The sequence below is a fragment of the Gymnoscopelus braueri genome (genome assembly GCF_963280865.1).
Source record: "Gymnoscopelus braueri genome assembly, chromosome: 4".
Lineage (NCBI taxonomy): Eukaryota > Metazoa > Chordata > Actinopteri > Myctophiformes > Myctophidae > Gymnoscopelus > Gymnoscopelus braueri.
This window is the reverse complement of record NC_137605.1, coordinates 43743198-43770370: the sequence shown is the minus strand read 5'-3', so window position 1 is coordinate 43770370 and position 27173 is coordinate 43743198. Positions and strand designations below refer to the sequence as shown.

Sequence of the window (27173 nt, the reverse complement as noted above, 5' to 3'; positions counted from 1 at the left end):
GCTATATGTTTTCACAAAGTTTCCTCCAATCCTACACACAGACATGCACGCACACACACACACACACACGCAAGCACGCACGCACGCACACACGCACACACGCATGCACGCACGCACGCATGCATGCATGCACGCACCCACACATTTATGCACCCACGCACCCACCGACATACGCACGCAAGCACATACACATAAGTGTGTGTGTGTGTGTGTGTGTGTGTGTGTGTGTGTGTGTGAAAATGCACAATATGTGCAATAATTGTTGAAGCACTTCACCTAAATCCACAATCTCTGGTCCACTTGGGCAAAGCAATTTGCTTGAATTGCTCCGGCGCAAATCTCCAGCTGTACAAATGGAGAGAGCAGGATGTATGTGCAAACGAAAGCAGCCGGGCACTTCACAGAGCAGGAGGAAGGGGGAAGGTAGTATGGCAGCAATACCAAGACCTTGCAGTTTGTACAGACTGGCAAGCAGATTGGAGAACTTGTTGAGTCTATAGTTTGCACACTTACAAGGTTCCTCATGGTGGAAGTGTTAGGCAAAATGCAAAAGAGTTTGATATAAATAAATGATAAAATTACAGGTGGGGTTCATGCAGACGTATGGACATGCAGATTTCGGGTTAAGAGTTACTTAGGCCCTATGCGTGTCGGCGAGAGAGACACGGTATGAATGAATGCGTGTGCAAGTGAGAAGGTTTTGAAGGTGAGTGAGATTTGTCCCAATGTAGACTGGCCATCCATTCTGCAAGTCACCCCTTCAGAGGTCAGGAAACCGACAAGCAGGAAATTCAATTTAGGTGATTTATTTGCTCTATTATCATGCCTGCACTGCCACAGTCTTATTGGGTCAACATGTTTTAAGAAGTGCATAAATGAGATGAGTGGTTTGTCCAACTGAAGTCCTCTGCCTATGATTGGATTTTATAAATAGTGCTGGAGTCTGATTTTGATAAAGCCTCGTTGTATAGCATTCCCTATCTGTGCTTTGCATTAGCCCTAGAATTTCTGTGATCTTACATACATTTCAAGTATTCCAAATACACAGTCATAGATCTCTCTCGGTCCCCCACTGTGTAGTGCCCATCTGCGCGGCCATAAAAGTGCTCTAAACTCCGTCTGTACTCACCCAATAATTAATTCCTAAGACGTGGAGTCATATTTTGTCCTCTAGTTTCATATCCATGTGAAAGTTCTGTCAGAAAACGTGTGTTTAGTCAAATATCTCCACTTATTCACGAGCTGCACACGGACGAGTTCTGTGCGACGCGAGGGGCCAGGAATGATTGCAGCACTGAATATACGTAACTTCCATAAGGACGCACAAATGTTTGGGACACACAATTGACAGGTGCTTGCATATGGTTTGTGATACATACGAATAATAATTATTTTTAATCAACAAACAATTTTCTTACTGATATATTTTATTTATTTATTATCTAAACTGAGTCAAAGTTCAAACACGTTAGAAGGACGACATATACCACTGACTACCACCTGGCAAGATTTCAGAATGGGAATCAGAATGGGAATCAGTGACAGTATTATACTCATATAATCATGAGTACAAAGCATGAATGAGAATGACAACATGACAGGCACATCCATAGTACCCATATGTACTGTCGTGTCGTTACCCTTCCTGTTCATTGTTTGTTATGATTTTGCTGTCTCAGGGGGGCGGAAGGCTTTTTTCTTTCTTTCTTTCTTTCTGTTTTTGCTTATATCAGCTGCTTATTCCTCTTTGTTTTCTCAGATGATTATTGTGGCAACTCAAGGAGGGGTGACTGGGGCATGCTGTCTGCAGGTCAGGAAGGATGACAGGAAGGTCAAAATGTCACTCTTCTGATGGAGGTGGCAGCCCTGGCCCAGAATGGGTACACAGGGTTCTTAAGCAATGCGCTATCTCTGAAGAGCCAAAGCAAATTGTGAATCTGTCTTTGTGTGTGAGTGTGTGCGTGTGTGCGTGTGTGCGTGTATGCATGCATGCACGTGCGTGTATGCGTGCACGCACGTGCATGCTCTAACAATGAGACAAAAGGCATGGGTTAATGTTTGCAGGAGGGTCAGAATTGTTTGTATCTTGTCCAAAGAACAATATAACAATCAAGTGACATGTTTGACTCTCTCTATCCATTACCTCACATATGCACAACACGTTGTTTCCGGCTTTGTTGTTTCACCTGTGTTTTCTTGAGGGGATCGTGTGCACGCAGCCGAGGTACTCACGCTAAGTGTGGTGTGCAAACATCAGCCAAGTCAATGGAGATCCTGCTCAGTAAATGGCACATAGGATTGCTTCTACACCCCTCAGCAGGTTTTGTCATTTGCGGCCTTGGGCTTGTGTCTTCCCATTGCCCTCACCGTCGCACGAAAGTAGCATTTGCAGACCATTCCTTGGAAGATTCCCCCTCTGTGGCTGTCTTTGTCATTTGGAAGCTTAATGCTACTCGGAGACCTCCTCATCAAGCTCAAGGACGAAGGAAGGAGCGGGCCCCGTCTGTCTGTATCTGAGTTTAATGTTGATTAATGGGGTCCAGACGCAGCCAGCTATATGGGCATATCAAAGGCAAAGGGTTCCATTATGGTGTTCAAAGCTGCTTTTGAATGCTTATAAAAGGGGCGTTTGAACTTTCAGATCATCACAAAAGCCTTCCACAAACGTACTGTACAGTACGATATCATGGCAGAGCACAGGGCTGTGGTGCTGACTATAGAGGAATCACACCCACTGATCCTGTAGGAGATAGATCCCAGTGTGGGCCTCTCTTGGCGGAACAGTGACCCAGCCTCCCTGCTCCATCTCAGAAATTAGATTGAAATTAGATTTCCTCATTAAGCGGGAATGCACTTCTCGCTCACCAACAGTGACCAGACCCTCAATGTAATAGGAATGTTAATTCAGTGTTGTTACCCCATGTGGTCTTATCTGCTCTGTAGATCTATAGTGTTTATTAAGCTTTCGCCGTCATCTGTAGCTATATGCTGTTCAGACATTCAGACTAGAGCCTGACAGATTTATCGGTTTGGACGACTTTCTTTTGTACGACATCTGTATCAGCCGTATGCTACCCATATATGCAGCCAAAGTGTCACGATTCTTTACCTCTTTCAATCTGGTGTCCATGCACATATTTAAAGTGGTTAAATACAATAAAGTTCAGTTTACAGCATGTGTGTATCTATTCTATATTTATATGTTTTTCTGTTCATTGTATAATTAAAGGTATGTTCTTTTAAATATTGTAATTAAAAAAATGTATTATCAAACATTATTTTTTTGCTTATAGAATAAATATTCTTTTTAGAATCTTAATACAATTGGGGGGGGGGGGGGGCAAATCATCAGTAATCGCCGCTAATCGGTGGTCTAGGACTCTCCAAAATCGGGAACGGCATCAGTCGGGCTCTATTTCAGACGTCATTTTAGGAACTGCAAGCCAGGCACCAAAGTGTACGTGATTTAGAATGCCCAGTCAGGACATTAAGCCATGTGTGTACACAGTTACCCGGAGCAGTTCTCAAGTCCACTTTGAGACAGGAGTCTGCTGAAGGGCTGGTGAGAAGCGCCACATGAACAAGTCCCCCATGGTCCCCAGGGAACCCCCATGGAGCCGGACAGCAGGAAGACAACAGCCATGTCTGTCTGGACCTACTGTAGGATGGAACGCTGGACCACCCAGAGGGGATCCTGTTGCGGTGATTGGATGAGAGACGATTACCAACCAGGATGTTGAACATTCAGAGAAAGTGTTTGGCTTGAAAACCTATGAGAAATGCTGCATTTAGTTTACTCCCCAAAAAACCCTCCGGTTGTTTGGTTTGGTGGCACACATGTGGCTGAGGATCAGGATGTGTGTCCCTGCCGACCCAGTGAAAAATGTGGGGCAAAGTCGTGAGAGCCTCAGCCATGCAGCTAGTTGGAAATGGTTGGTTGATGATGTCTTTGCATTTCCTCTCTCTGTCTGTCTTCCTCATTCCCTGCTGTTGGTATGTTCCTCTGGTGTGTAAAGACTGTGAAGCCTGATTTATACTTCTTCGTAGAATGGTGATGCGTGCCGAAAATAGCCAATCTACAAGCTCACAACGCGTTGCATCGGTGTGAGCTTGTGGGTCTTCTTGTAGATTTGCTATAATCCATGGTATGATGATCTAGGTAACATTGTTGTGATGATTGATTATAAATTATGTATTACTTTTCTCCATTAGATTTTTCTCCTGAGCTTCAGTTTCTCTGACTTTTCCTCTGTAATGGTAAATGCTTTGTTTTCTTATAGAAGGTCATATCACTGTCTACATGCAATGCTCTTAGGTATTATATTTAGATCATCTAAATTAAAGGGACATTAGACAATACACACAGAATTGTCCCAAACCCAGCTCTGATAGTTATCAGGTACACTTCTCGAAGTGGTGGCTTTTTAATTTACCCCAAGTTTGGACAGATCGGGGGAAACTGCATTTTCCGGCTATGCACATTGGACATGGAATAATCTACAAAACGATAGAAAATTACATACATTTATATCCACTGATGCCTTTAAGGGCATCATACAGAATGTGGTGATGGAGCCACTATGATTGAATAGCTGTTTATGTTTTATATGGTGGAATTTATTTTTTATGTAACGTTGCATATGTTGTATTTTAATGTGTTGTGATTTGTGTTATGATTTTATACGGCTGCTACCGTGGGCAGTTCTCTCTTGTAAAAGAGATTTCTGATCTCAACAGGACTTCCAGATAAAATAAAGGTCAAATAAAGAAGACTAGAGGTTTGGGCCGCTTCGCGGCCCTCACATCTAGATGTTTAATGTTTCCCCTCCCCTCCCCTCCTCCTCTCCCCTCTCGCTCCCCTCCCCTCCTCCTCTCCCCTCCTCTCCCTCCCCTGGCATGTTTCCCTGCCCCTCCTCTCCTCCCCCTCTCAAGCTGAGAGTCTGATCACCCGGGAAAGAAGCCTAAGTAGCCTATTAGCCAGAGCACTGATCAATAGTCTGTGGATTTCAATGTGCATTTCAATTATAGTAGGATAGGATATGTTAGCATGCCTCTAAATATTTGAATAGGTGTGTATATCGTTTGTTTCTTACATGTGATCTACACTCATTTTTGGTGCGAACACACAAACATTATGCACGTTTCAGCACTGCATTCCGGTCTGAAACTGTATCACGTTTAGGGGCCATCAGTGCCAGATTAACATTTTACTACCAGCAGAGATGTCAAAGGTGGCATAATAATCCTAAAACAAGTTGGGAGTTTTGCTTGTTCCCAGACATAAAATATGAACCCTTCATAAGAAATCACGGTCGGACGTCAAAAGACAGAACCCTTTCATCCTGGTGGCTGATAGGTCTTAGTAGCATAGAAGGGCACCATTATGCTAATTAAGGCATTATGCTAATATGCTAATATGCCAATAATGTTAGCATCCGCCATTTTGTTTATGACGTCATATTTTGGTGGGTGTGTCTGGGGTCATGTCTGGGCATGTCCCTCCCAGGGGTGTGTCTGGGGCATGTCCCGGACATGTCTGAGGCAGCGTGATCTAATATGAGAGTGACGACACTATAGCGTTGACTCCCATTGTAAGAATGGAATGCAGAAATGCTCGTGCCACTGTTTGGAACTATAGCCCATAGCGGCCCGCTTTGAGGCGAGATTAAAGCGTGTCATAACTCTCTCTTTCTATGGGTTTGGTCTGAGGTCCCCAGTAGAAAGGGAGGGGGAGTGGGTGGGTGTGTCTGGGGGCATGTCCCGGACATGTCTGAGGTCCCCAGCGGGAGGGAGGGGGAGTGGATGGGATTTGGGTGGGGGGCATTAGATCATTAAACTGTAAATATTTATTCATAGTAACATACCACTTATAGTGGGATTCCGGGGGATAATTTTGAAAGTTATTGAGTTAAAATACTGTGTATTCCTTAAAATAGTGGAGTAAAAATGGACACCCGATCTTCTGGCATAATTTTTTTTTCAATATTCATTTTTAAAATGAATAGATTACTGCAGTAATCCACCTGTTTTTAAATTACATTAAAATCTGAGGGGGTTGGTACTGCATACATACATACATACATACAATACAAATTGTTCATTAATATTGCTTATTATTGACCATGTCAGTTACCTAGTGAGTGAGTTTTAAAACCATGCGTGCCTATATTAGTTTAGTTCATGCAATTAACTCACCAGCTTTTTTTTTTTTTTCTAAAAACGCATATATGCGTTATTGGCAGGCAAGTGATGGATTAAAAAAACGCATATATGCGTTATTGGCAGGCAAATTAACTGTAAAGTATAATACAAAGCAGACTGTTTGATTCAAGGGTCATATTATAGCCTTATTTAAAAAATGTAGCAACATACGTTTCTAAAAGGGAGATAACTAAATAAGTTACTTTCAAGTTACTTTCAAGTTACTTTCATAAGTATCTGTATTATTTTATAATGTGTAAGGAAGAATGAGACTGATAAAAATGTGTTTACATGTTATAATTGCAGTTATAGTTTTTCATAAAAAATGTCCCACTCACCGGGCTTATACAGTGTAAACAAGCAGGTTGCAGTCAGATAAAATATTACGTTAAAAAGCATTAAAAGAAGTTACTTAAAACATGTAAGATACTACTAATTATAGGATTAAAGTCATTAATACTATAAACCATGGAAGGTACCCAGGGGTATGTTGTGGGACTAAGGAGATTTTTTTTTTTTATGTAGCCTAGGCCCTAGACCAGCCTAATTATGGCTGCACTTTGTGTAAACCTGAGGATATAGTGCTAGCCATATTCAATTTACAATATATTTACCAAAACAACCCATTATATGAACATGTTGTCAGTAAAAAACAGTACCGATTTTTAACATTAGATCATTAAACTTTAAACATTTTATTCATAGTATAATACTAGCTATAGGGGGATGCAGATTCCGGGGGATAAGTTTGAGAGGCATTAAGTTATAATACTGTGTATTCCTTAAAATATTGTAGGCTTCTCAGTTCTCCTCACCAGAGAAGGAAAAATGTTTTAACTCAATAACTTTCAAACTTATCCCCCGGAATCCCACTATAGGTGGTATGTTACTATGAATAAATATTTACAGTTTAATGATCTAATGCCCCCCACCCAAATCCCATCCACTCCCCCTCACTCCCGCTGGGGACCTCAGACATGTCCGGGACATGCCCCCAGACACACCCACCCACTCCCCCTCCCTTTCCACTGGGGACCTCAGACCAGACCCATAGAAAGAGAGAGTTATGACACGCTTTAATCTCGCCTCAAAGCGGGCCGCTATGGGCTATAGTTCCAAACAGTGGCACGAGCATTTCTGCATTCCATTCTTACAATGGGAGTCAACGCTATAGTGTCGTCACTCTCATATTAGATCACGCTGCCTCAGACATGTCCGGGACATGCCCCAGACACACCCCTGGGAGGGACATGCCCAGACATGCCCCCAGACACACCCACCAAAATATGACGTCATAAACAAAATGGTGGATGCTAACATGATTAGCATATTAGCATATAATGACCTAATTAGCATAATGGTGCCCTTAATACTACTGTGGATTTGACACCATTTGATGCCCAGGGTTGCAGACCGTCACCGCCAGCCAGAGTTATATAAACAATATTTGAAATGGCAATTAGGTCATTTAGGGTCATACACAGGCATTAGCAATACTCTGCTTGAAGTTTGAGTGTCTGCCCTGAGCCATAACACTTCAATCTGCTTTAGTCTTTGGAACACTTTCAACGTATCTTTGTGACATGTATGATGTCACAAGAACATTATTATAAACTGTGTGAATTCAACTAAGCATTAATGCTTAGTTGAATTCACACAGTTTATAATAATGTTCTTGTGACATCATATCACATATGGTCTATATATTGACGTCTATATTATAGACGTCATTTCAACGGCTAAGCCTAGACGTCTAAAAAACGTTCACTGTTAGACCAATTATAACCCCGTTTTAGACTAGCCCTTAGACGTATTTTAGACGTCTAATAGCCCGAAAAATGCTCAGTGGGATGGTTTAATGATTAAACCATCCCACTGAGCATTTTTCAGCTAATCAACGTCTAGGCTAAGCCTAGACGTCTAAAAAACGTTAAGGATAAGGATAATTCCTTTTAACAGGTCGTTCATGAAAGTCCTTGCGGTCTTGTTTCCAATGAGAACCTGTGAGCAATTGGGGTTAAGAGTCTTGCTCAGGGACAAATTTCATATCATCGGCACATATGCTGGGATAGCCTGGAATCGAACCTGGGGCAACCAGGGCCAGCTGGTTCCCTAGGCGGGCTCACTAACCACTCAGCTATGGCCGCCCCGTTCACTGTTGGACCAATTATAACCCCGTTTTAGACGGAGGTCTAATAGCCGACTATGGCTCACTGGGATGTGCAGTAGGAAAGCACACCAGAGGAGCATGTTCATTTTCAGATCTATCTATTCATTTATTTATTCAGGTCAAAGCAAGCTGAGACCTCACATGCGTCACTTTGACTTGCATTATGTAATTACATTAAATATGGTTTTCTTGCCTTAACACAAGAACACATTATCCTACACTAATTCATGTGTGACCTAACGTCTAGAATAGTGTTTCTCTCAACGAGGGCGTTACAGCCCCCCAGGGGGGCGTACAGAGATGTTCGGGTTGTGTCTCCATATCATGGTCAGTATCATGTCAGTATCATGATACTGACCAGATACAGACCATGATACTGACCAGATACAGACCATGATACTGACCATGATACTGACCATGATACTGACATGATACTGATGTTGTCAGTATCATGGTCAGTATCATATCAGTATCATACAATCATGGTCAGGATCGTGTCACAGGGCTGTGACAGGGCCTTTACATACCTGTCACAGCCCTGTCACAGGGATGTCAGGTCCGGTCAGATCAGGCCCCTCTCACAGTACTGTGTGACAGGCATGCCAGGCCTAGCATCCCTGTGACAGCTAGGGCTGGTACCATGCCATGGTAACACGACAGGGCCTATGACAGGTTCCATGACAGCCCTGTCATTCAATGCTGTAAGAGGGGCCTGATGACAGGGCCTGACATCCATATACAATTCTACTTATAATTGTAACAGGATTTTTTTCTCTCCCTGGGAAGTAATACTTGCATGATAAACAGTCCAGTTTAATGTAACATGTTGAAATAGATGAGATGTTTTCAAAGTGATATAAGCAACACAATACACAATAAAAACTAAAGCTTACATTTTAATTTGGTGTGGGGGGGGGCGGTAAGGGACCTGGATGGATATTGGATAGAAGGCACTGGCCCAAAGAAAGGTTGAGAAACACTGGTCTAGACTCACAAGTGACCAATTTCTTCTTTAAAGTCATTTTCATAGTAGCTGATGGCACCAAGGGTTTGGTCGTTCAGATGACTGTGCTGAAATGCATATGACTATAATGATTACATTGCTGGTAAAGCAATGTAACTGTAGCTATATGGATAACATCTCAAATGTTTTGTTTATTGGATTATATATTTGTGGAAAAGTCTTATTATGGTTTTCAAATATATATAATATTAAAACTTCAAGGATACAATATCTAAAATTGCATAATTATGCATAAATAATCCCACATTAACTGTATGACTCGTTGTTATATGGTTAGTGGTCTTTTGGGCCATAGTTACGGTTATTTGTCTTGCTTTGACCCACTAACCATGAAAAATAAATCTAATACCCGGGGGCAACGCTAGCCAATGAGCCTGTTGAATTCCACTGGAACTGTCCCCCTGATTAGAGATCAGGATTACGTTGAAGGATAACACTTTATTGTGATATTGTGATCAATCTTGTCATGACACGTACAGCTGACGATTAGGGCTTTCGCGGTTTACCGGCAGCAAGAGTCCAGAAGCACACACAAACATCAGCCTGTGCCTGTGTGTATGTTTGGTGTGGGTGTTAATGCTGATGGGACAGGAAGAGAGTTCATTAAGTTTCCTGGCCCCGGAACCCCGATGGGATTTCGTGGCATCAGCAGAAAGAGGAGGGAGGCTCTTACGGGAGGCAGACGCACTCGCTTGTTATTCTTCAATTAAAACCTTAAACCTCTGCAAGCTGAAGGAGTTTGTTGCTGTGTGCCGGGGAGACGAGCTGTCCTCCTCACCCTACAGATTGGGTTACATCACCGCAGAGAGGGACTCCCTGTCATCTTTAGCCCCGTTTTCATTTTCATCCATCACTTCCCGCCTCCTCTCCTCTCTATCCTTTGCCCTCCTCCCGTTGTGCACTTGTATGCGGCGTGATGGATTTTCCATCCTCCGTCTTGATCTGCCGGCGCACATGTTATCATTGCGACTCCCCTGGACGTTGGGCCCAGACTAAATATTTTTGCAGAAAGCATGTGAGAGGTCTTATGGGCCTCAACCCGACCCTCAGGATTACATGCGAGGGAAAGTTCGGGGCCGGGCAGAGAGAGCTCCTCGGGGTGGCGTGGAGGTTCCCGACTTGACCTTCGCATATTTTTGGGCGGGGTGAAGGAACTTGGTCTAGACTCGCAGCGTTGGACATCACATCAATGTCAATCTTATCCACAGCTCAATACGTTTATCACAACCTCCAGGATACACTGTACACAGCACTGTACACAGTACAGTGTATCAGTTACTGTACTATGTATCGTAGACAGTTCTCTGAATACGGTAGACTGTATCGATGCCTCTTGTCCAAGTTGGTGCGGTATCAGAATCCTCAGAGACACAACAACATTGAACGGCAGACTTCTAAGTGTATGGTGAGCGATAAAAGCGGTGTAGACGGGACCTTGACAAAGAGCAGACCCGAGACACACATGGAAAGAACGGGGATAATATGTCAAGGTGTGGCCCCCTGCTTCCTAACACATACTGTACACCATGCCGTACAGCCATCTCTTCATAGTGCCGCATATGTGCTATCTGTTCATTCATTAACTAAAAGTGATATTTTCTTCTAGTGGTGCGTGCAGCAAGTCACATGTTGATATGCTGATAAGGTTCATTACTCTTAGAGACAGCTGAGTGCTGTGTGTGTGTGTGTGTGTGTGTGTGTGTGTGTGTGTGTGTGTGTGTGTGTGTGTGTGTGTGTGTGTGTGTGTGTGTGTGTGTGTGTGTGCGTGTGCGTGTGCGTGCATGTGTAGATCATAGGTGTATATTTAGTGGAATGTGTATAATATACACTCACTGGATATACAGTAAGGAGCTGGCATCCTTTTAATACACGATGCCTATCACATCAATGAAGGTAACTGTAACAGCCAGCTGTGGTTTTTTAATGGACACATTAGATGGCTTTTTGAGCGCAAATGCCCCCTTCACAATCTGGAAACTTTTTTATTTCACCACTAAGTGACTCTTGACTCTACAGTGTCCTCTACAGGATAGATAAAAATATCAGTCTGGAAGAATCCAGTCCAACAACTGTGAAGTCATGCTGATGAAAACCAGGGCTTTTCGTGAATCTCTTCTAAAGCAGTCATTCTAGAAACACAGCTGATGATTATAGTACTAGAACAAAGGGCCGCCGCTGCACTGACTGATTTAACCACTTTCACCCTGAGTCCCTATACTGAGGTTTGGGACATGTCATTATACTGTAGGCAAGATCTTTCAAAAAATGTCAAGAACGACACTTTGTGAGCTTGTACAGTAGATAAGTCATTTCAGCTATTCGTTTTTCGCAATGAAGTAGCCATACAGGGCTTAAGTGGCTAACAGTTACAGAGACCAGAGGAAATCAAATTGTTTTCTCATGTGTTGTCAGATATACTCTGATTACTTGTGACATAATACGGGCATAAGCACTTTTTGCTACTTTAGGATTTCCCATGCAAGGGAAAGGGAGTGTGGGGCTGAATGCTGCATTCTATGCATGCATGTGGATTATTCTAAATGCCTCGCCCTTTGCTCATCAAACATTGGCAATGGAAATTTTTCTTTGTGGTACAAATAGTCAACTTCTTCTCAGGCATTTTTTTCTTTTTGTTAGTTGGTGTACTTTTCCATGGTCGATTCTTGCTAATCTCAAGGTTACACCATGTCTCTGCACGGATTAAAACACAAGTTATATCATAGTAAGAAATATCTTAATTTCAATTGTTTGGTCAGTCAGTGATACCAGAATGATATTTTTTTCTTCTTCTTTTTTTTACTGTGCAGAAAGACTTGTTAAATTGATACAGAAACTACTTTGGAAACTATAGTAAATACAAAGAGGTGCTCATCAGCCTTGGTCCCCGTCCTCGCTGCGAATCTCATCTCACGTGAGAAAGAGGCGAGCAAAGACAACAGCAAAGAAAGAGAGGGAGGCTGGAGAGTCCAGGAACCATGGAAACTAGTGTGGAGTGTCTCCAGTGAAGCAGTCTCTTGAGAGAGAGAGAGAGAGAGAGAGAGAGAGAGAGAGAGAGAGAGAGAGAGAGAGAGAGAGAGAGAGAGAGAGAGAGAGAGAGAGAGAGAGAGAGAGAGAGAGAGAGAGAGAGAGAGAGAGAGAGAGAGAGAGAGAGAGAGAGAGAGAGAGAGAGAGAGAGAGAGAGAGAGAGAGAGAGAGAGAGAGAGAGAGAGAGAGAGAGCACTGACCCATCTCTTTGGAGGCTGAATACCCGCAGCAGTCCAGTTCTCAATGGGAACAAGCCTGCTTCTTCTGGGGAACAAAAGGGAAGGAGGTGGTGCTGTTGGTCTGGGCTGCATGGGACACAGTCTGTCTTCATGTGCATTAGGAGGAGACTGAATTTAACTGTGGTCTGTGATACTGTCCGTTTGAAGCTGACCGGGGAGATGGAGATAGATCCACTTGGCTACTGTTCAGTGGTGGAAGTGCTCAATTTTTTTTTTACTTAGGTAAAAGTATCAATACCACAATCTAGAAATACTCAGTTACAAGTAAAAGTCCGGTATTCAACTTTTCCTCCGGTAAAAGCAGGCATCAAAATGTAGTTAAAGTACCAAAAGTAAAAGTAGGCTATACTCATTATGCAGAATGTCCCATTTCACAAGTTCAAAACTACAGTTTTCAAATAATTGTGGTGTAGTAAAAAGTACAATATTTGTCTCTGAGATATAGTGGAGGAGAAGCAAAAGTATTGAAAATTGGAAATTCTCCAATAAAGATACCTAAAATCTGTACTTAGTTACTTTCCACCACTGCTACTGTTGGGGCTAAATGTTAAATATTGTCCTCACTGACTGAGGCTTCTGAATGAGTATATTAAAGTTCATGATTGGTAACACTGAGAGCAAGTCAGTTTGGTTTGTAAATGCTATTAGCCTAAGGCAGTGACCATTTTGGTAATGCTTGTTCAAATAAAGGAATTCATATTTGGAAAATACTTAAAATTTCAGCATTTGTATGTTTATTAAACTGGTAAATTACATTATTATTTTGACGGTTGACCTGAAAGAAATGCATTGGCTTAATAAACTTTCAAGAGAACGCTATATATTCATCACTCTTACTCTTCTTAAAGATCAAATGTTTAGTATTTCCCACACAGTAACTGGTTAATTAGTTAGGAAGCTCTGATTCCTTCACCTACCAAACTGACACATAGCCTACAGCATTTCTAAAATAAAACGTGTTGTTTAATTAAGTGTTCTTAATAAAATCTCCACCCTACGAGTAAGGCATCACTATAAGCCAAAGCTTACGTATAATGTACACCAATCTATAGCGATTGGAGCTCAAATAATACATTGGTACCTATTACGAATACAGGATAGGTGGGCACTAGGGACATCTGGGCACCTCGATGTAAAATGTTGTCCAAAATATTTTTAAAAAATATATATATTTGAAAAATATTAAGTCATAATTAAGTCATGTAAAGTATACATGATGTGAACATGCACTGTACATCATTATAATAATAATAATAAGTAATGTGAAGTATACATCATGTGAACATGCACTGTACATCATTATCAGACTTAATTGTATCCTTCAACTTCTTGTTTATGCCCCAGAATGACAGGATATACAGGTTTTGTAGCAATTGAAAAAATATTAGACCTTAATTGTCGAATGTTTAAGCATGTTCTAATCATGTATACTTTACTTTACTTAATAACATTTTCCAAATGTTTTATTTTGTAACATTTTGTGACAAAATAGCCAATTTTACGTGTGCCCAGATGTCCCTATAGTGCCCACCTATCCTGTTAGCCCTATCACACCACACTGGTGTTCTCAGCTCACAGGCTGTTGGATACTGAAGGCTCCCAGAGCAATGCTTTATAGCCTGGGTTCCACCCACCAAACCCCATTGTAGCCAATGGCGTGCTTTGCCTTCGCTCGCTCTTCGCTCTCCCTTGTTGCCTGATGATATCCAATTTAATAACCCATGAACATAAAACAGAATACACCAAGCGAGACAGAGAGAAGGTGCACGTCGGACAATCTCTCCCTTTTTCCTAACGGACGGATGCCCCCAAAAAAAGCTTGAACAAGAAAACAAAGGCATATTAACAAAAGGAAAAAGGAGTGAATTATTGAAATAAAAGAGAAGGGAGAGGTTTCCAGTGGCGGTTCTAAAGAAGGGATTGATAACGGATCACTTTCTTTACACGCCGGCAAAACAGTGCCTGACTTTGGCTCCTGTCTGTGATCAATGGACCAGTGCGTAAAGTTGCTGTGACGCTGCAGTCATTTTATTTTTGATCAGAAAACATTAATTTTGGGGAGGATTTGGCTCATTTTTTTTTCAAGGTGTTGTTCCTCTTCTTCTAACGTGGATACAAGAATACAAGAGAATTTCTCTTTGTTATTGGATGACCGACGCATGTTGTTGGATGATACGTTTCTTTTGGTGCGCTCTCCTTTAAAAGGCTCCCTTTGGAGACATCATTTCAACACGTTATTTCTGACGGATTCCTCTCAGGTGGCTCGCCTTCCCTGGGTGGACGATATGGATTTATGCTTTTGATTTGAAGTCAAGATACTCAAGATATTGTTACACAGCCACTACTTCGCGTTTTTTTGTTGGTGTGTGTGTCTGTTTTTTTTTAAATTGTGAATCAATAAAAGGACAGCTGAGATTTCAAGACAACCGGTATATTATATCCCTTTAGGAATTACAACCATGAACTGTGTTGTCAGTTTGATACAAATCCTTTTGGCAGCGGTTCTTCATATCTCCACTGTCAAGGTGAGTCCTGCTGTTTAGATATGCATGAATAAAAAGTAGAATAAAGTTGTTCTTGTTTCAATCACCATTGAGCGCTTCTTTCAGTGAGTGACATTAACTATAGCCGTGCTCAACTACAATCGCATTGTAGTTTTTTTGTTGTCATTTATTTAAAAAAAACCAAAGTATTTATCGAACAGTGTCAAAATATTCTGATAGAGAGTTCTTATCTCATTTTCTTTCCATTTAACAGCCACGGTGTGAACTCACTTAAACGTATAGGACCGCTATTTATATGTATTATTTAGGTTATAAAAAACCTTTAGTTGAGGCTTTTATAGTAATTCTTATAACTATTCATACAAGTCGTGTATATAGACACCCCTCTCTGTTCTAAAGGGACTGTCTGTCACACGCCTGCATGCAACACAACACGACACGACACAATCGACCGGTTTCTCACGCAATACCTAAAGTCTGTTGCAGGCTGCAGCCTCACAGATAATATGACTAAGACTCTCACTGCAGGGGTTGTGGTGAAGAGGACAAAACGCTCGCCCCAAAACACAGTCGCCCCGGGGCAAATCCGGCGTCCTCGGAACGGTCGCCACCCGGTATTCCTAAACTTAACCTCAGTATAACTATGCCTAAACCTAACATTATTCCTAAACGTAACCTCAGTAAAAAATATTCCTAAACCTAACCTTAATTTCTAAAAGTAACCCAGTAAAACGGTGCCAAAACCTAACCTTATTCGGAAACTAGCCTATATGCCTAAACCTAACCTTATTCCTAAACGTAACCTCAGTAAACTATGCCTAACCTTATTCCTAAACGTAACCTCAGTAAAACTATGCCTAAACCTAAACGTATTTCTAACCTTATCCTCAGTACAAACAAATAAGAATACAAGAACCGCTGGGGGCGATTGTGTTTTGGGGCGAGTCTTAGGGTTACCGTTGTGGTGCGTGTGTCCTGATGCTGCACTTGCTCACATGAGGCGGGAAAAGTGACACTCTGTGTGTCTTACAGTGTAATAACCGCCTATAGAAATATAAGTAGTCATGGTGAAATCGATATATAGCCTAGTCTACACTGATTCACGCCATGCATGCATGTAAAATATGATTTATTTTTTATGTTTATAGAGGCAGTTTATAAAGGCTGTTTTAGGCTATAATGCTTAATTGTTTTTGATTGGTGTCATGTGCGTCTTTTACAGACTGCCAGTCTAAACAAGGAGGTGGGGAAGAGTAAAAATGAAGGTAAGTGTTCTTTCTATCTAAAATACCCCCATTAAAACAGTTTGTAACTTTTATATCATCTGTTGTAGCCTACATCTACAGGGTTAGGCGCCCATTGAGCCACCTAGCGGTCAAAAAGGGAACACTCATTTCTCTATATTCTGAGAACAAATGTAACTAGTTTAGGCACAGAAACACGTGTGTGTGTGTGTGTGTGTGTGTGTGTGTGTGTGTGTGTGTGTGTGTGTGTGTGTGTGTGTGTGTGTGTGTGTGTGTGTGTGTTAGTTCTTGACAGTGGCAGGTGATACCACTGTTATAGCTACAGGGTTGTTTCCCATAGAAATAAACAGCACAGAGGTGAAAGGTCTGATATGGGACTTTGGAATCACCATAAAAGAGTGCAAGATTCATCTCAACGGTTTATAGGAGGAATGGTTCCCACGTGAAGGCTTCAAAAATAATGCTTTGTGGGTCCTTTTTATTGTGTTTTATTTTATGTATTTATTTACATATTTTGTCAAGTGTGCTGGACACTGGACAATGTGTGATCTAACTGGACGGTTCATATTGGATGCAACAGACAGTCAAGCTTGGTCCAAGGCCATACGCATGGCAGTGTGTTTGTGTTGTTTACTCATTATCTATGTCTGTGCAAAGATTAGACTAGGTTCTTTGATAGTAGACAGACAGCCCAAATAATACTTTCTATTGTGGCATCACATATGAATATGTAATTGTTTTTGTCTGTGCAAAGGCAGCAACTGACCTTCAAACACAAAAAGTCAGACAGCCAGACAAAAATGTAATCAGAAACACATTAACCACGCAGACTCCTTTACACGCTCCACCACCTAAAAGCCATAACTTATGTATCTCACTGAAGAAAAACAAAACAACATAGAGATTTGGTTGTTTCTTAAAAGTCTTCGTCTTTTGAGTCAATTGTCCAGCCAACAAGCACCCATTCTAGTCTGTGACCAGGATGGCTCTTATTTGAGCAGGTGTCTGACTGTCTGCATGTTGTTAGTTTGTGACCATCGTTCATCCACTGGGGCAGCAGTGGTTTAGGAGGTTAAAGTGGCCGTTTAGGAATCGGAAGGTTCCCGGTTCGATTCCCCGGCTCCCCCTGGGTTAGTGTCGAAGTGTCCCTGAGGAAGACACTTGATCCCTCACTGCTCTTGATGAGCAGGTTGGTGCCTTGCATGGTTTCCTCCGACGTTGGTTTGTGAATGTGTGTGTGAATGTGATGCACTTTGTAAAGAACTTTGGAGAAAGGCGCTATATGAAATGCTAGATAAACTCTTTGTTACCACCGCGCTCTGACTCCTCTGGTGCGATATCCTAGGTCAATATCGTATTACAAAAGTGATGGGCCGCACTCAGAATGGCAAGAGTGAGTAAACTTTTTTATTGTTATTTCTTCTCCATGTCTTTAGGCTACAAAGGACAAACGTTTCGGCTATCCTAGCTTGATGGGTTGAGTGCGACCCATCACTTTTGCTATATGAAATACACTGTTTACCTCTGCATCTGTCGGCCAGGTCTGCTTGGGACCAAAACAAAAGGGCCTGAGAGTAAAGTCACTGACTGAATACAGCGGTGTCAGTGTGGCGGTGGTGGTGGAGGTGGTGATAGTGCACGGCGGTGTGGTTTAGTGCCAGAGGATGTTGTTGTAGCGTTTAGGCTAGAAGCAGGGCCCTTGTTCAAGGGTGGGCTTTCTGGGGTCACATGTCAGAGGTGAACCCTGGCGCCGCACTGCCCGAGGTCACGGCTGCTCCGGTGACCCAGAGGTCAGGAGTTAGCGAGGGGTCGCTGGGAAACCAGTCTGCCGGATGGTGGCACGGATTATTCTGGGGATGGAGAGGGGATGGATGTATATAGTGGCTGGCTGGCTTGCTGTTGCTGTACGGATAAAGGTGGTGTGTGTGTGTGTGTGTGTGTGTGTGTGTGTGTGTGTGTGTGTGTGTGTGTGTGTGTGTGTGTGTGTGTGTGTGTGTGTGTGTGTGTGTGTGTGTGTGTGTGTGTGTGTGTGTGTGTGTGTGTGTGTGTGTGTGTGTGTGTGTGTGTGTGTGTGTGTGTGTGTGTGTGTGCATGCACATGTATGTTTTGTATACATTCACACGAAAATGGTCATTAGGTTTTCATCCCTGTGTGTGGGATCATGTGTGACGTCAGTGGGCTTTTGGACTTTGCAGTAGGTTTGACATCATTTTTGTTTTGCCAGTAATTATTAAGACTCTTCATCAAGCACAATGAGCGTCTGTGTTTTAGGCTGTGGCCATAGATCGGTGGCATTGTTTGCCTTCTAAGCTAGCTTTAGTAATGGGCACTACTCAGGAAATGAATGCCTGTACCTTTCTTACGTTGACAAAGGGGCACAAGTGCTCTCTTCCAGTGCTGAGCGGAAATGAGCAATGAAGGGATGACAAGAGGTTTGTCTGAAGTAGAGTAGGGATGGGGTGGGGGTGGGGGGATGTAGTGCAAATAAAAGAGACAGAACCAGACTGCATGGGTACATAGAATGGAAACACGATGCCCCTCAAAGACATTTTCCAAGAAGTTGAATCTGCTGTAGACTTTTTATCCACTTTGGAGCGTTTTCCCCGCTCCTTCACTAAAATATACCACAGAGTGTGATTGACAATAAAGAATACAGATGATGGTGATGGATAGACAGTAATGTTCTCTTCTCCCCCCAATTCCCCCCTGGCAGTGGTCCCCTTCTTGGACGTATACAACAAGAGCATGTGTCAGACACGGGAGATGCTGGTGGACATCTACCACGAGTATCCCGAAGAGATCGAGCACACGTACATCCCGTCATGCGTGGTCCTCAAACGCTGCTCGGGCTGCTGCAACGACGAGGCGCTCGAGTGTGTCCCCTCGGAAACACGCAATGTCACAATGGAGGTGAGCAACCAGCTGTTATACCAGGGTCTGGGTGGAGGACACTTGAGGGCACATAGACTTGACCTGTCACTTTCGTGCTCAACCTGCTTTTTCCCCCACAAATGTAATGCCCTGACCCCTCTTCATCCTCTCTCTGCCCTTTTCCTCTCTTTCTTTCTCCCTTCCTTCTCCCCTGAAAGAGAGACATTGCCTAATCTCTGTGAGACTCAGTGTGAGGCAAGTTTAGCAGTGCAGGAACAGAGAAAGTGAAATGGCAGGGATTGGCATGTCAGCTATGTTGTTTACCCCTGCACACCCTGTTTACACCCATGTTTACGTGGCCAAGGCTTTCATGGGCCTTGGTCAAAAAAAACCTGCTGCTATGGATCGCTGCTGGTGTAAGTTTGTAAGTGCAGACAGTGTGCAGCCAGGTCTCGAGGCCTTCACAGCGCACAGCAGCGTCAGCAGAGTGGAGGTCAGAGTGCTCTAAAGTTGTGGTCTTTACACTGTGGTCACAGAGGTTTCCTCAAAAATAAAGGCTAATGTTACAGAAAGGGAATTGAGGTGAGGTGAAGTGAGTGATCTAATGTTCTTTTTGTTTAGTTAAGTCTCTAAATTTAAACCATGTGTTGTTGTTTGTCCCTCCTGCAGGTATTACGAGTCAGACAGAAGCATTCGCAACATACTATCCAATTAAGTTTCACAGAGCACCTAAAGTGCGACTGCAGGTAAGGAAACGTCACATCTCGTGACTCTTCCCTTTCAACAGTTACATTCAACACATCTGACATTCATTTAACATAGTCAGAAACATAATCATTTTGTTTCTGCCCTTTCAGACAAAAGCCGGAGGTGAAGGCAAAGAAAGAAAAGTGAGTATGTGTTTATTTTATCATTTTGTCATGTGTGTTTTGAATGAAGAGGGGATGGATGTGTGAATGTGTTCAGTTCAGCCCTGATCGGAAACTTTGTCCACTGATCACACCTGACCACAATATCCTTACATTACGCTCAGACCAGTCAGTGTGAACGATGATGGGGTATTTACTGTACTGTGTAAACAGTAGACAAGAAGCAGTCAGCCTGGCACTTTTAATACCAACAAACCTCAGAGGGGCTCATGTGAACAGTACTACTTTAGCAGAGTCAACAGCAGTACAAACGGCACCGCTGGGGCCAAAGCGTGGGCTGTATCCACCCCTCCTCGCTGAGCCCAGCGTGTCACCGCAGGGGCAGCAAGAGAGGAAGTGCTTCAGCGTCTCCATTTACCACGCAGCCTGTCTCACGGGGGGCAGGCGGGCCACAGTAGGGACAGGGCCAGCAGCCACTGAACGATTTTCAGGCCTATAGTTCTGCATGTTCCCTGCTGGTCTTGAGGGAAGAAAAAACAGGCCCCCAAGCATGCCTCATAGAAAAGCACAGGCTCCATCCTCTATCTTTACTGGGCTCGCTCACACACACACACACACACACGCACACGACACACACACACACACACACACACACTCACACTCACACTCACACTCACACTCACACTCACACACACACACACACACACACACACACACACACACACACACATGCACTGAGCATGCTGTTTTTACGACGACGGGTTTTAGTGCTTTATGGTGCGGCTGTAACATTGTGGACGACTGAGGCCTTGCTTCAGACCACCCGCTACCACCTGCACCCTGACACTAGTTGCACAAACTCGACCCTCGGCCCTCGGTTACTTGCCCATCTAATCATAGCAACAGGTGTCATGCAGTTAACCCCTTTTTATTTTTAGCGTTGTAAATAGTGGATGAGCCTGGAGACGTGGTTGAGACGCCGTCCGCTCACCGCAGGCTGCGAGGGCTGTCGACTCCAGTTGACGCAGTGGCGGTGTGGCAGCTGAGGTGTGCATGCGTGCGTGTGTGTGTGCGCCGGGCCGGTGCGTGCGTGCGTGTCTCAAAGCCACCTCTCTGCAGGTCAGAGAATTTGCCCCCTCGTTTAATTGGATGAGACCGGTGCGTGTGTGTGTGCCCGGCCAGAGCCTCGCAGGGGTTAAAGCCTCGGGGATCGGTGGAGGAGAGATGGAGAGATCATGTTAGCTGAGAAGGCTGAATCAAATCCGTTTGTCATGGGGCTGAGCCCAGGCCTCGCTGGGTGCCTGCCTGTCACAGCGCACGTAGGCATCCGATTTACCCTATGGCAGGGGAGGATGGGGGTACTGCAAAGACAACATGCTCATTCATCGGCACACACGCGCACACACACACACACACACATACACACACACACACACACACACACACACACACACACACACACACACACACACACACACACACACACACACACACACACACACACACACACACACACTCACACACACACACACACACACACACACACACACACACACACACACACACACACACAGTAACTGCTGTGAATCTAAATTCAGGCACCTGATATACAGATTTTAAACAGGCAACAGACACACACACACACACACACATCCACATCAGGCCTGTTCTGTCGATCAATACCCCCTGCTAATGAGGAGACCAGATTAGAAGCCAACCGCCCTGTAGATTGATTGCGTCCTGTTTGGCTTTAACTGCTATTGATTGATTTTCTGCACGAGTGTTCCTGCTTCCACTTAGGCCTCTCTCTCTCTTTCTCTCTCTCTCTCTCTCTCTCTCTCTCTCTCTGTCTCTCTCTCTTCTATTCTGCCCTCTTCTCTGTTTTCCAGGGGCAAGGGCCAAAAGAGAAAGAGAAAGAAACAGAGAGACACCATCAGGATCGCTGAGGCTGAGGCCTATACCAGCACTGCGGTGCGTGTGAGCACGGTGTCTCTCTTGGTGGTTGGCTTGATATCGGTGGAACTTTTTTGGTATTTTGTCAATTAAAAAATATATTTTATTGGAACCTTAAGCTCCCTTTTTTTCAACTATCCCCTTTTTTTCTTCTGTAAATATGGCCCAACATTTATTCCAGTGCCGTGGCAGTGATGTGATGCTGAAAGGTAATTATTAAGCATGGTTGGGTTTTTATAACTATCCACTGGCCCACACTAAGCTAAGGCTAGGCTAAGTGGAAGCCAAGTTGAGTCTGTTGGGTCTGTTATCTGCTTCCATGTTGCCTATTTGTTTCAGACGATAGATGATGCTTTCCAAACACCACAGCCTAGATAGAAGCCAATTATCAGTAACAGCTACTGTACAACGGCTAAACTACATGGTGTTTAATGTAAGTGATTGTAGCCTTGAGCACAAGGAACATTGATATGTTATGCTTTGGCTTATCTTGTTCCTGTTGTCATACAGGAGGTCTTGAATGTGACGCAAAATTGACCTGTACTTAAATAGGCTGCATCAAAGTGTTGAGTCAAGGGCAAATACGTTGTCGTCTGAGACAAAGCATAGCTTCTCCACTGCACCATAGTCAGTCACCCTTGTGTCTGTCTCTGTCTGTTGTGTCTCTGGCGTGTGAACTCCCATAATCATAAGTTGGTCTTTGCACATGATTCCGCAGTCTACCTTGATTTCAGAACAGGGTGGCGGGTAGAATGTCTTATTTGATCCTTACCTCATCTCAGCCAAAACATTATTCAGTAGCACATTTTTAAATGTTCATCTGGAAAAGATTCCTGCAAATAAACATCCCACCTCACTGATTTCACCCCACATAAGTCGGGAAATGTGACATGCGATTTAAAATAAGCTTAATATTTAGATCTTTATAGGAATATATCATCAGTATAAAGCTTTGTATTCCCTGTCACTTCAGCTACGCTGAATAGAACAAATGCACCTTCGATCTGTTCATATCAATGTGGGTTTGTGTGCGGTGCCTGTGGCTGGGGTGATTTCTGCAGAAGGTCTCATCTGCATACTTGCATACTGCATACTTTCCTTCCCATGTTTCTGTGCTGCTTCACTCAGATCCAATCACACAATGCGCTTGTCATGCTATTTTTAGCAAGGAATAGCAAACAGAAAAGAATGAAAGAAGAGAGTTTGTGACAGATTGTATGCTTGCATGTTCAGATTCAACAAGTGACAAGTGTCTCTGTGCTGTAGGACGGTCACTTGCTTATATTCATCACACAGTACAGATCCTCTCATCTTGAGCCTCGAGATGTCATACTATGTAGCTAACAGTGATGAGAGTTGATGTGAATATGCTGATTATGTTTTGTATAGAATTACTATTCTGTGAAGAGGCTGATGACATTAAGCATTAGGAGCGCATTGATACATTGTCTTCTCTCTATGGTGAGGGGCGGGTGTTGGGTTGTTGTTTATCTGTTTTTTGGGGGGTGCATGAGTGTCTGTGTCTGCCTTTTCTGCAGGATTCGCTCTATAGCTTAGAACTCTCTCTCTCTCCCTTTTTGCTTCCCTTGCAGCCACTGTGAGCCTTGCTCAGAGAGAAGAAAACGCTTGTTTGTGCAGGACCCTCTCACCTGTAAATGTTCCTGCAAATTCACACAGTTAGACTGCAAGTCCAGGCAACTTGAGTTAAACGAAAGAACTTGCAGGTTTGTTTACGTTATGTCACGATAAAACAAAAGTGCCTTGAATATCCTCCTGTCCACTTGAACGTTCCGTCTCTGCTCTTCTGCCAGGGCCTTGAATGAGGTTTCCCGTCGAGCTGCACGCTTCTTACCTGCTTTTGTGTGTTTTGTGCTGGTGTCTGGTCTGTGGTTTTCTATGTGCTTACAATGTCCCTGTCAAATGCAACAGTCTCTTGGTCTGCTGAACTCTTAATGTTGACTTTGTGATTACTGTTGACATGTTTTACTGCAAAGTGGCAGTTTAAGTATTTTGTATATAACATTGTTTACACAGCCCAGCTGTGACTAAAACGTTGTAACTACAGTATGATCTAATTTTTATATACACCAAGACTCTGATATGTTATGTACCATATTGGGTCAGTCTGAATAGAGCAGCTAATGGCCTGTGCACAGCACACCACACATCATATTGTACCATTAGTTTATCTTATCCAATCTCTTTCCCATCGGCACAGGGATATATATAACTACCTATGTGGGAGGGGGAATTTCATTTTATTTTTCACTCCCAGACAGACGTGTTTATGCGCCAGGCCTCTAAAGACTTAGAGCTCATGCACGTCACTAACACTCACAGGGAAAAGGGTTTCCCATGGTTTATTGATTGTGTGGAAAGCTCGGGTTTGAGTGAATGCAAGAAATGGTGTCCGTGTTGCTTTGCTCCGACTGAATTTCTACACCATCGTACGACGGTGTCACAGGGCTTTGGCTCGCGACAATGTCGTACAATGAGTTATAAATCAGGCTTCACCTATAAATATAAAAAGTTAATCCCCACTCATTTACTAATCAGTGGAATCAGACGGCTGATGATGGCTGTTGGGTGTAAATAACGACTGCGCTCAGTAAGCAGCCACCTCTACTGAGACTCTTCACAAGGCCCAGTGTTTAATGACCTCCCCTGACCTAACCACTTCCATGACCCCCGAACTCCCAGGGCCCCCCACAACGCGCTGCATTTAGCGAGCCACCACACACTCTCGGGTGGGGTGACCAGTGACATGTTTTCCAATTGGCCACTCCGCGGTCAGGGGGCGGGTCGGGGTGGGGGGGTGGTGCCCTGGGTTGGGGTGATGTGACGGGGATCCTGGCTACGCCCCTAGCTAGGAAGCTGATTCGCTGCTGCCGCTGCCGCCACCTCGATTAACCGATCGCCTTGTTGTCTTGTCTTCCACAGATGTGACAAACCAAGATGAGACGAGGGCAGGGGGGGAGTGGGACGATGGCATGAAGGAATTCTTTTCTTGGCACAGCACTTTGAGGAAGCATTCCCTGCAAGGAGTTAAAATGGCAACGCAAGAGAGATCGAGCAAGAGGGAACAGTCGGGACACAGAGATCCAGCCGTTGGAAAATATATATACGTATTGATACACAGTATATGTGTATATGTATATATGTGTGTATATACGTATATATACAGTATATATAGTGTGTATATATATACTATATATACACATATATTCTGAATGGACAATGACAATGTGTATTGCTGCTAAAAACAGAGATATTATATAAGTTAACGAATGCGCCGTTGGCGCGTGAATGGGATACATTTCTGTGCCAGTCTGTTTGGTCCTGCACATGGATAGAACTGGGAGATTCCCCCAAAAAGAAAGAAACCTGGGAGATTCCCTCAAAAGAAAGAGAAAAAAATGAGTTTTTATTTTATGTAACACTTCACTGGATGCTGGTCTGCTGTGGATATGATTTATGTTTAAAGAAATGATACGAGTATAAACATTGAGCAAAAGATTTGTGACCACAACTTCACTTGAGAGGTGCAATGGGAGCCTGACTCCCCTCGGAACTCTGATAGAGAAGATGAGGAAGGGGTGGTGAGGGGTGGGGGGCGGGGGGGGGGGGGGGGTGAATTTGGGGAGGTGGGGGGAGGGAGGACGAGGAGGAGGAGGGGGAGGAGGCACTCCTGTTGTGCTTGAACTTAAATGGCAGGTCCAACGTCTAGAGAGCTGTCAGAAAGAAGAAGAAACTGTTTCCCTCTGTCATGTGATGTCACTTCCTCCACGGGGTGAAGTTCTTTGTCACCACTGTATCGACTAACACCCAATAGGATTCGGTGTGAGAATATTTGAAAAGGGATATTAATGTAGGTATATACGGAGACAGAGAGTAAATAAGACGAGTTGATTGGACGACACCCACGAGTTAATGGTGGACCCTAAAGCCACCGGAGTAATCAACGAGCTCAGTTTTTATTTCCTTATTTAATGTTTTTTTTGTTTTCCAAAGAGATGATTGCACATCCTCATAAGAACTGTTCACTTCAAGGCAAAAGCAACGATCTGTATATACTTACCTGATATCCCTTTGTCTCGTTAACTACATCTAATTTATAATGCTAGAATATTTTCAGTATTCTATGTATTTAAGTGATATATTTATATTCAGTGTTAATAGTTGATTTTCCTCTTCAACTGTCAACGCTTTCAACAATCTGTCTGGACACGGAGAACATGAATGACTGTAGACGGCTTTTTTTTTTAAGAGAAAAAAAAAAAAAAACAGAAAGGTTAAACACTTTTGACATTCCTGAACAATATTGCTAGCTGTTGGTTTCTCCACACTAGATTGGGCCTCATAGCATGTCTCTTTGACCGATAGAAACCCCAGTGATAAAAAGAAGCGTGTGAAATGATGCGCCAACGCAGGTGCATGGGGTTTTGGACTGGGAGTTGGACATGTGTTTTTGCACTTGAGTGCCCCCGAAAGACACGTCATCATCGAGGACTGAAAGGCGTCACGCCTGACGGTGGTCGAGCTTGGACCACATTTTGGACGAGGTCAGAATGACACCGTGGCCAGCAGGCCTGCAGCTGGTCTGACTATAAGCTACTCACAACAGTGCGTTGGCCCCAGAGGAGAACTCTGCTTGCATGATAACCACGCCTCTGAAGCCCTCTTCATGATGATGAGAAAGAGAGAGAGAGAGAGAGAGAGAGAAAAGAAACATTCTATTTGTATTTAATTGCCAGAATTTTGTTTGTTTATCATGTACAGCCACATTTTTAGTATATTTTTCACATTAATATATTTATTGGTGCTGTAAAATGATGTTTTACAATATTAATAACCTTTTTTTTTGTTTTTAGTGTAACAATTAAAACATATTTATTTTGAAAATATATTGTTTTTTTTTATTAAACCAAACAATTGAAAATGATTTTTTTTAGTGGTGTGAACTATCTTGTAAACAACTAATGGAAATCAATAACATTTCACCATTTCACACCTTGGGAGTCCAATAATTGCTGCAGAAAAGGAATGCATTTCTTCTACCTATAGTTCTCTGGAT

The 27173-nt window shown here is 43.2% G+C and overlaps 1 protein-coding gene across 5 annotated transcripts; it reads left to right on the top strand.

Moving 5' to 3' along the window:
- The first annotated feature begins 14404 nt into the window (after positions 1-14404).
- vegfaa (vascular endothelial growth factor Aa) lies at positions 14405-25684 on the top strand. Of its 5 annotated transcripts, none has more exons than XR_013932994.1 (7): positions 14405-15183; positions 16385-16427; positions 19120-19316; positions 19947-20023; positions 20135-20167; positions 22036-22308; positions 25040-25684. XR_013932994.1 is itself a non-coding variant. In XM_080425696.1 (7 exons), exons 1-7 carry the CDS (start codon positions 15118-15120, stop codon positions 25056-25058), a joined length of 567 nt encoding a protein of 188 aa, XP_080281822.1. In that variant the 5' UTR covers positions 14405-15117; the 3' UTR covers positions 25059-25684. The 5 variants fall into 5 exon arrangements, 4 of the variants coding, with proteins under 4 accessions (XP_080281822.1, XP_080281823.1, XP_080281820.1 ...); XM_080425696.1 differs by lacking the exon at positions 22036-22308 and adding an exon at positions 23692-23823; XM_080425697.1 differs by lacking the exon at positions 22036-22308.
- Positions 25685-27173: the final 1489 nt, after the last annotated feature.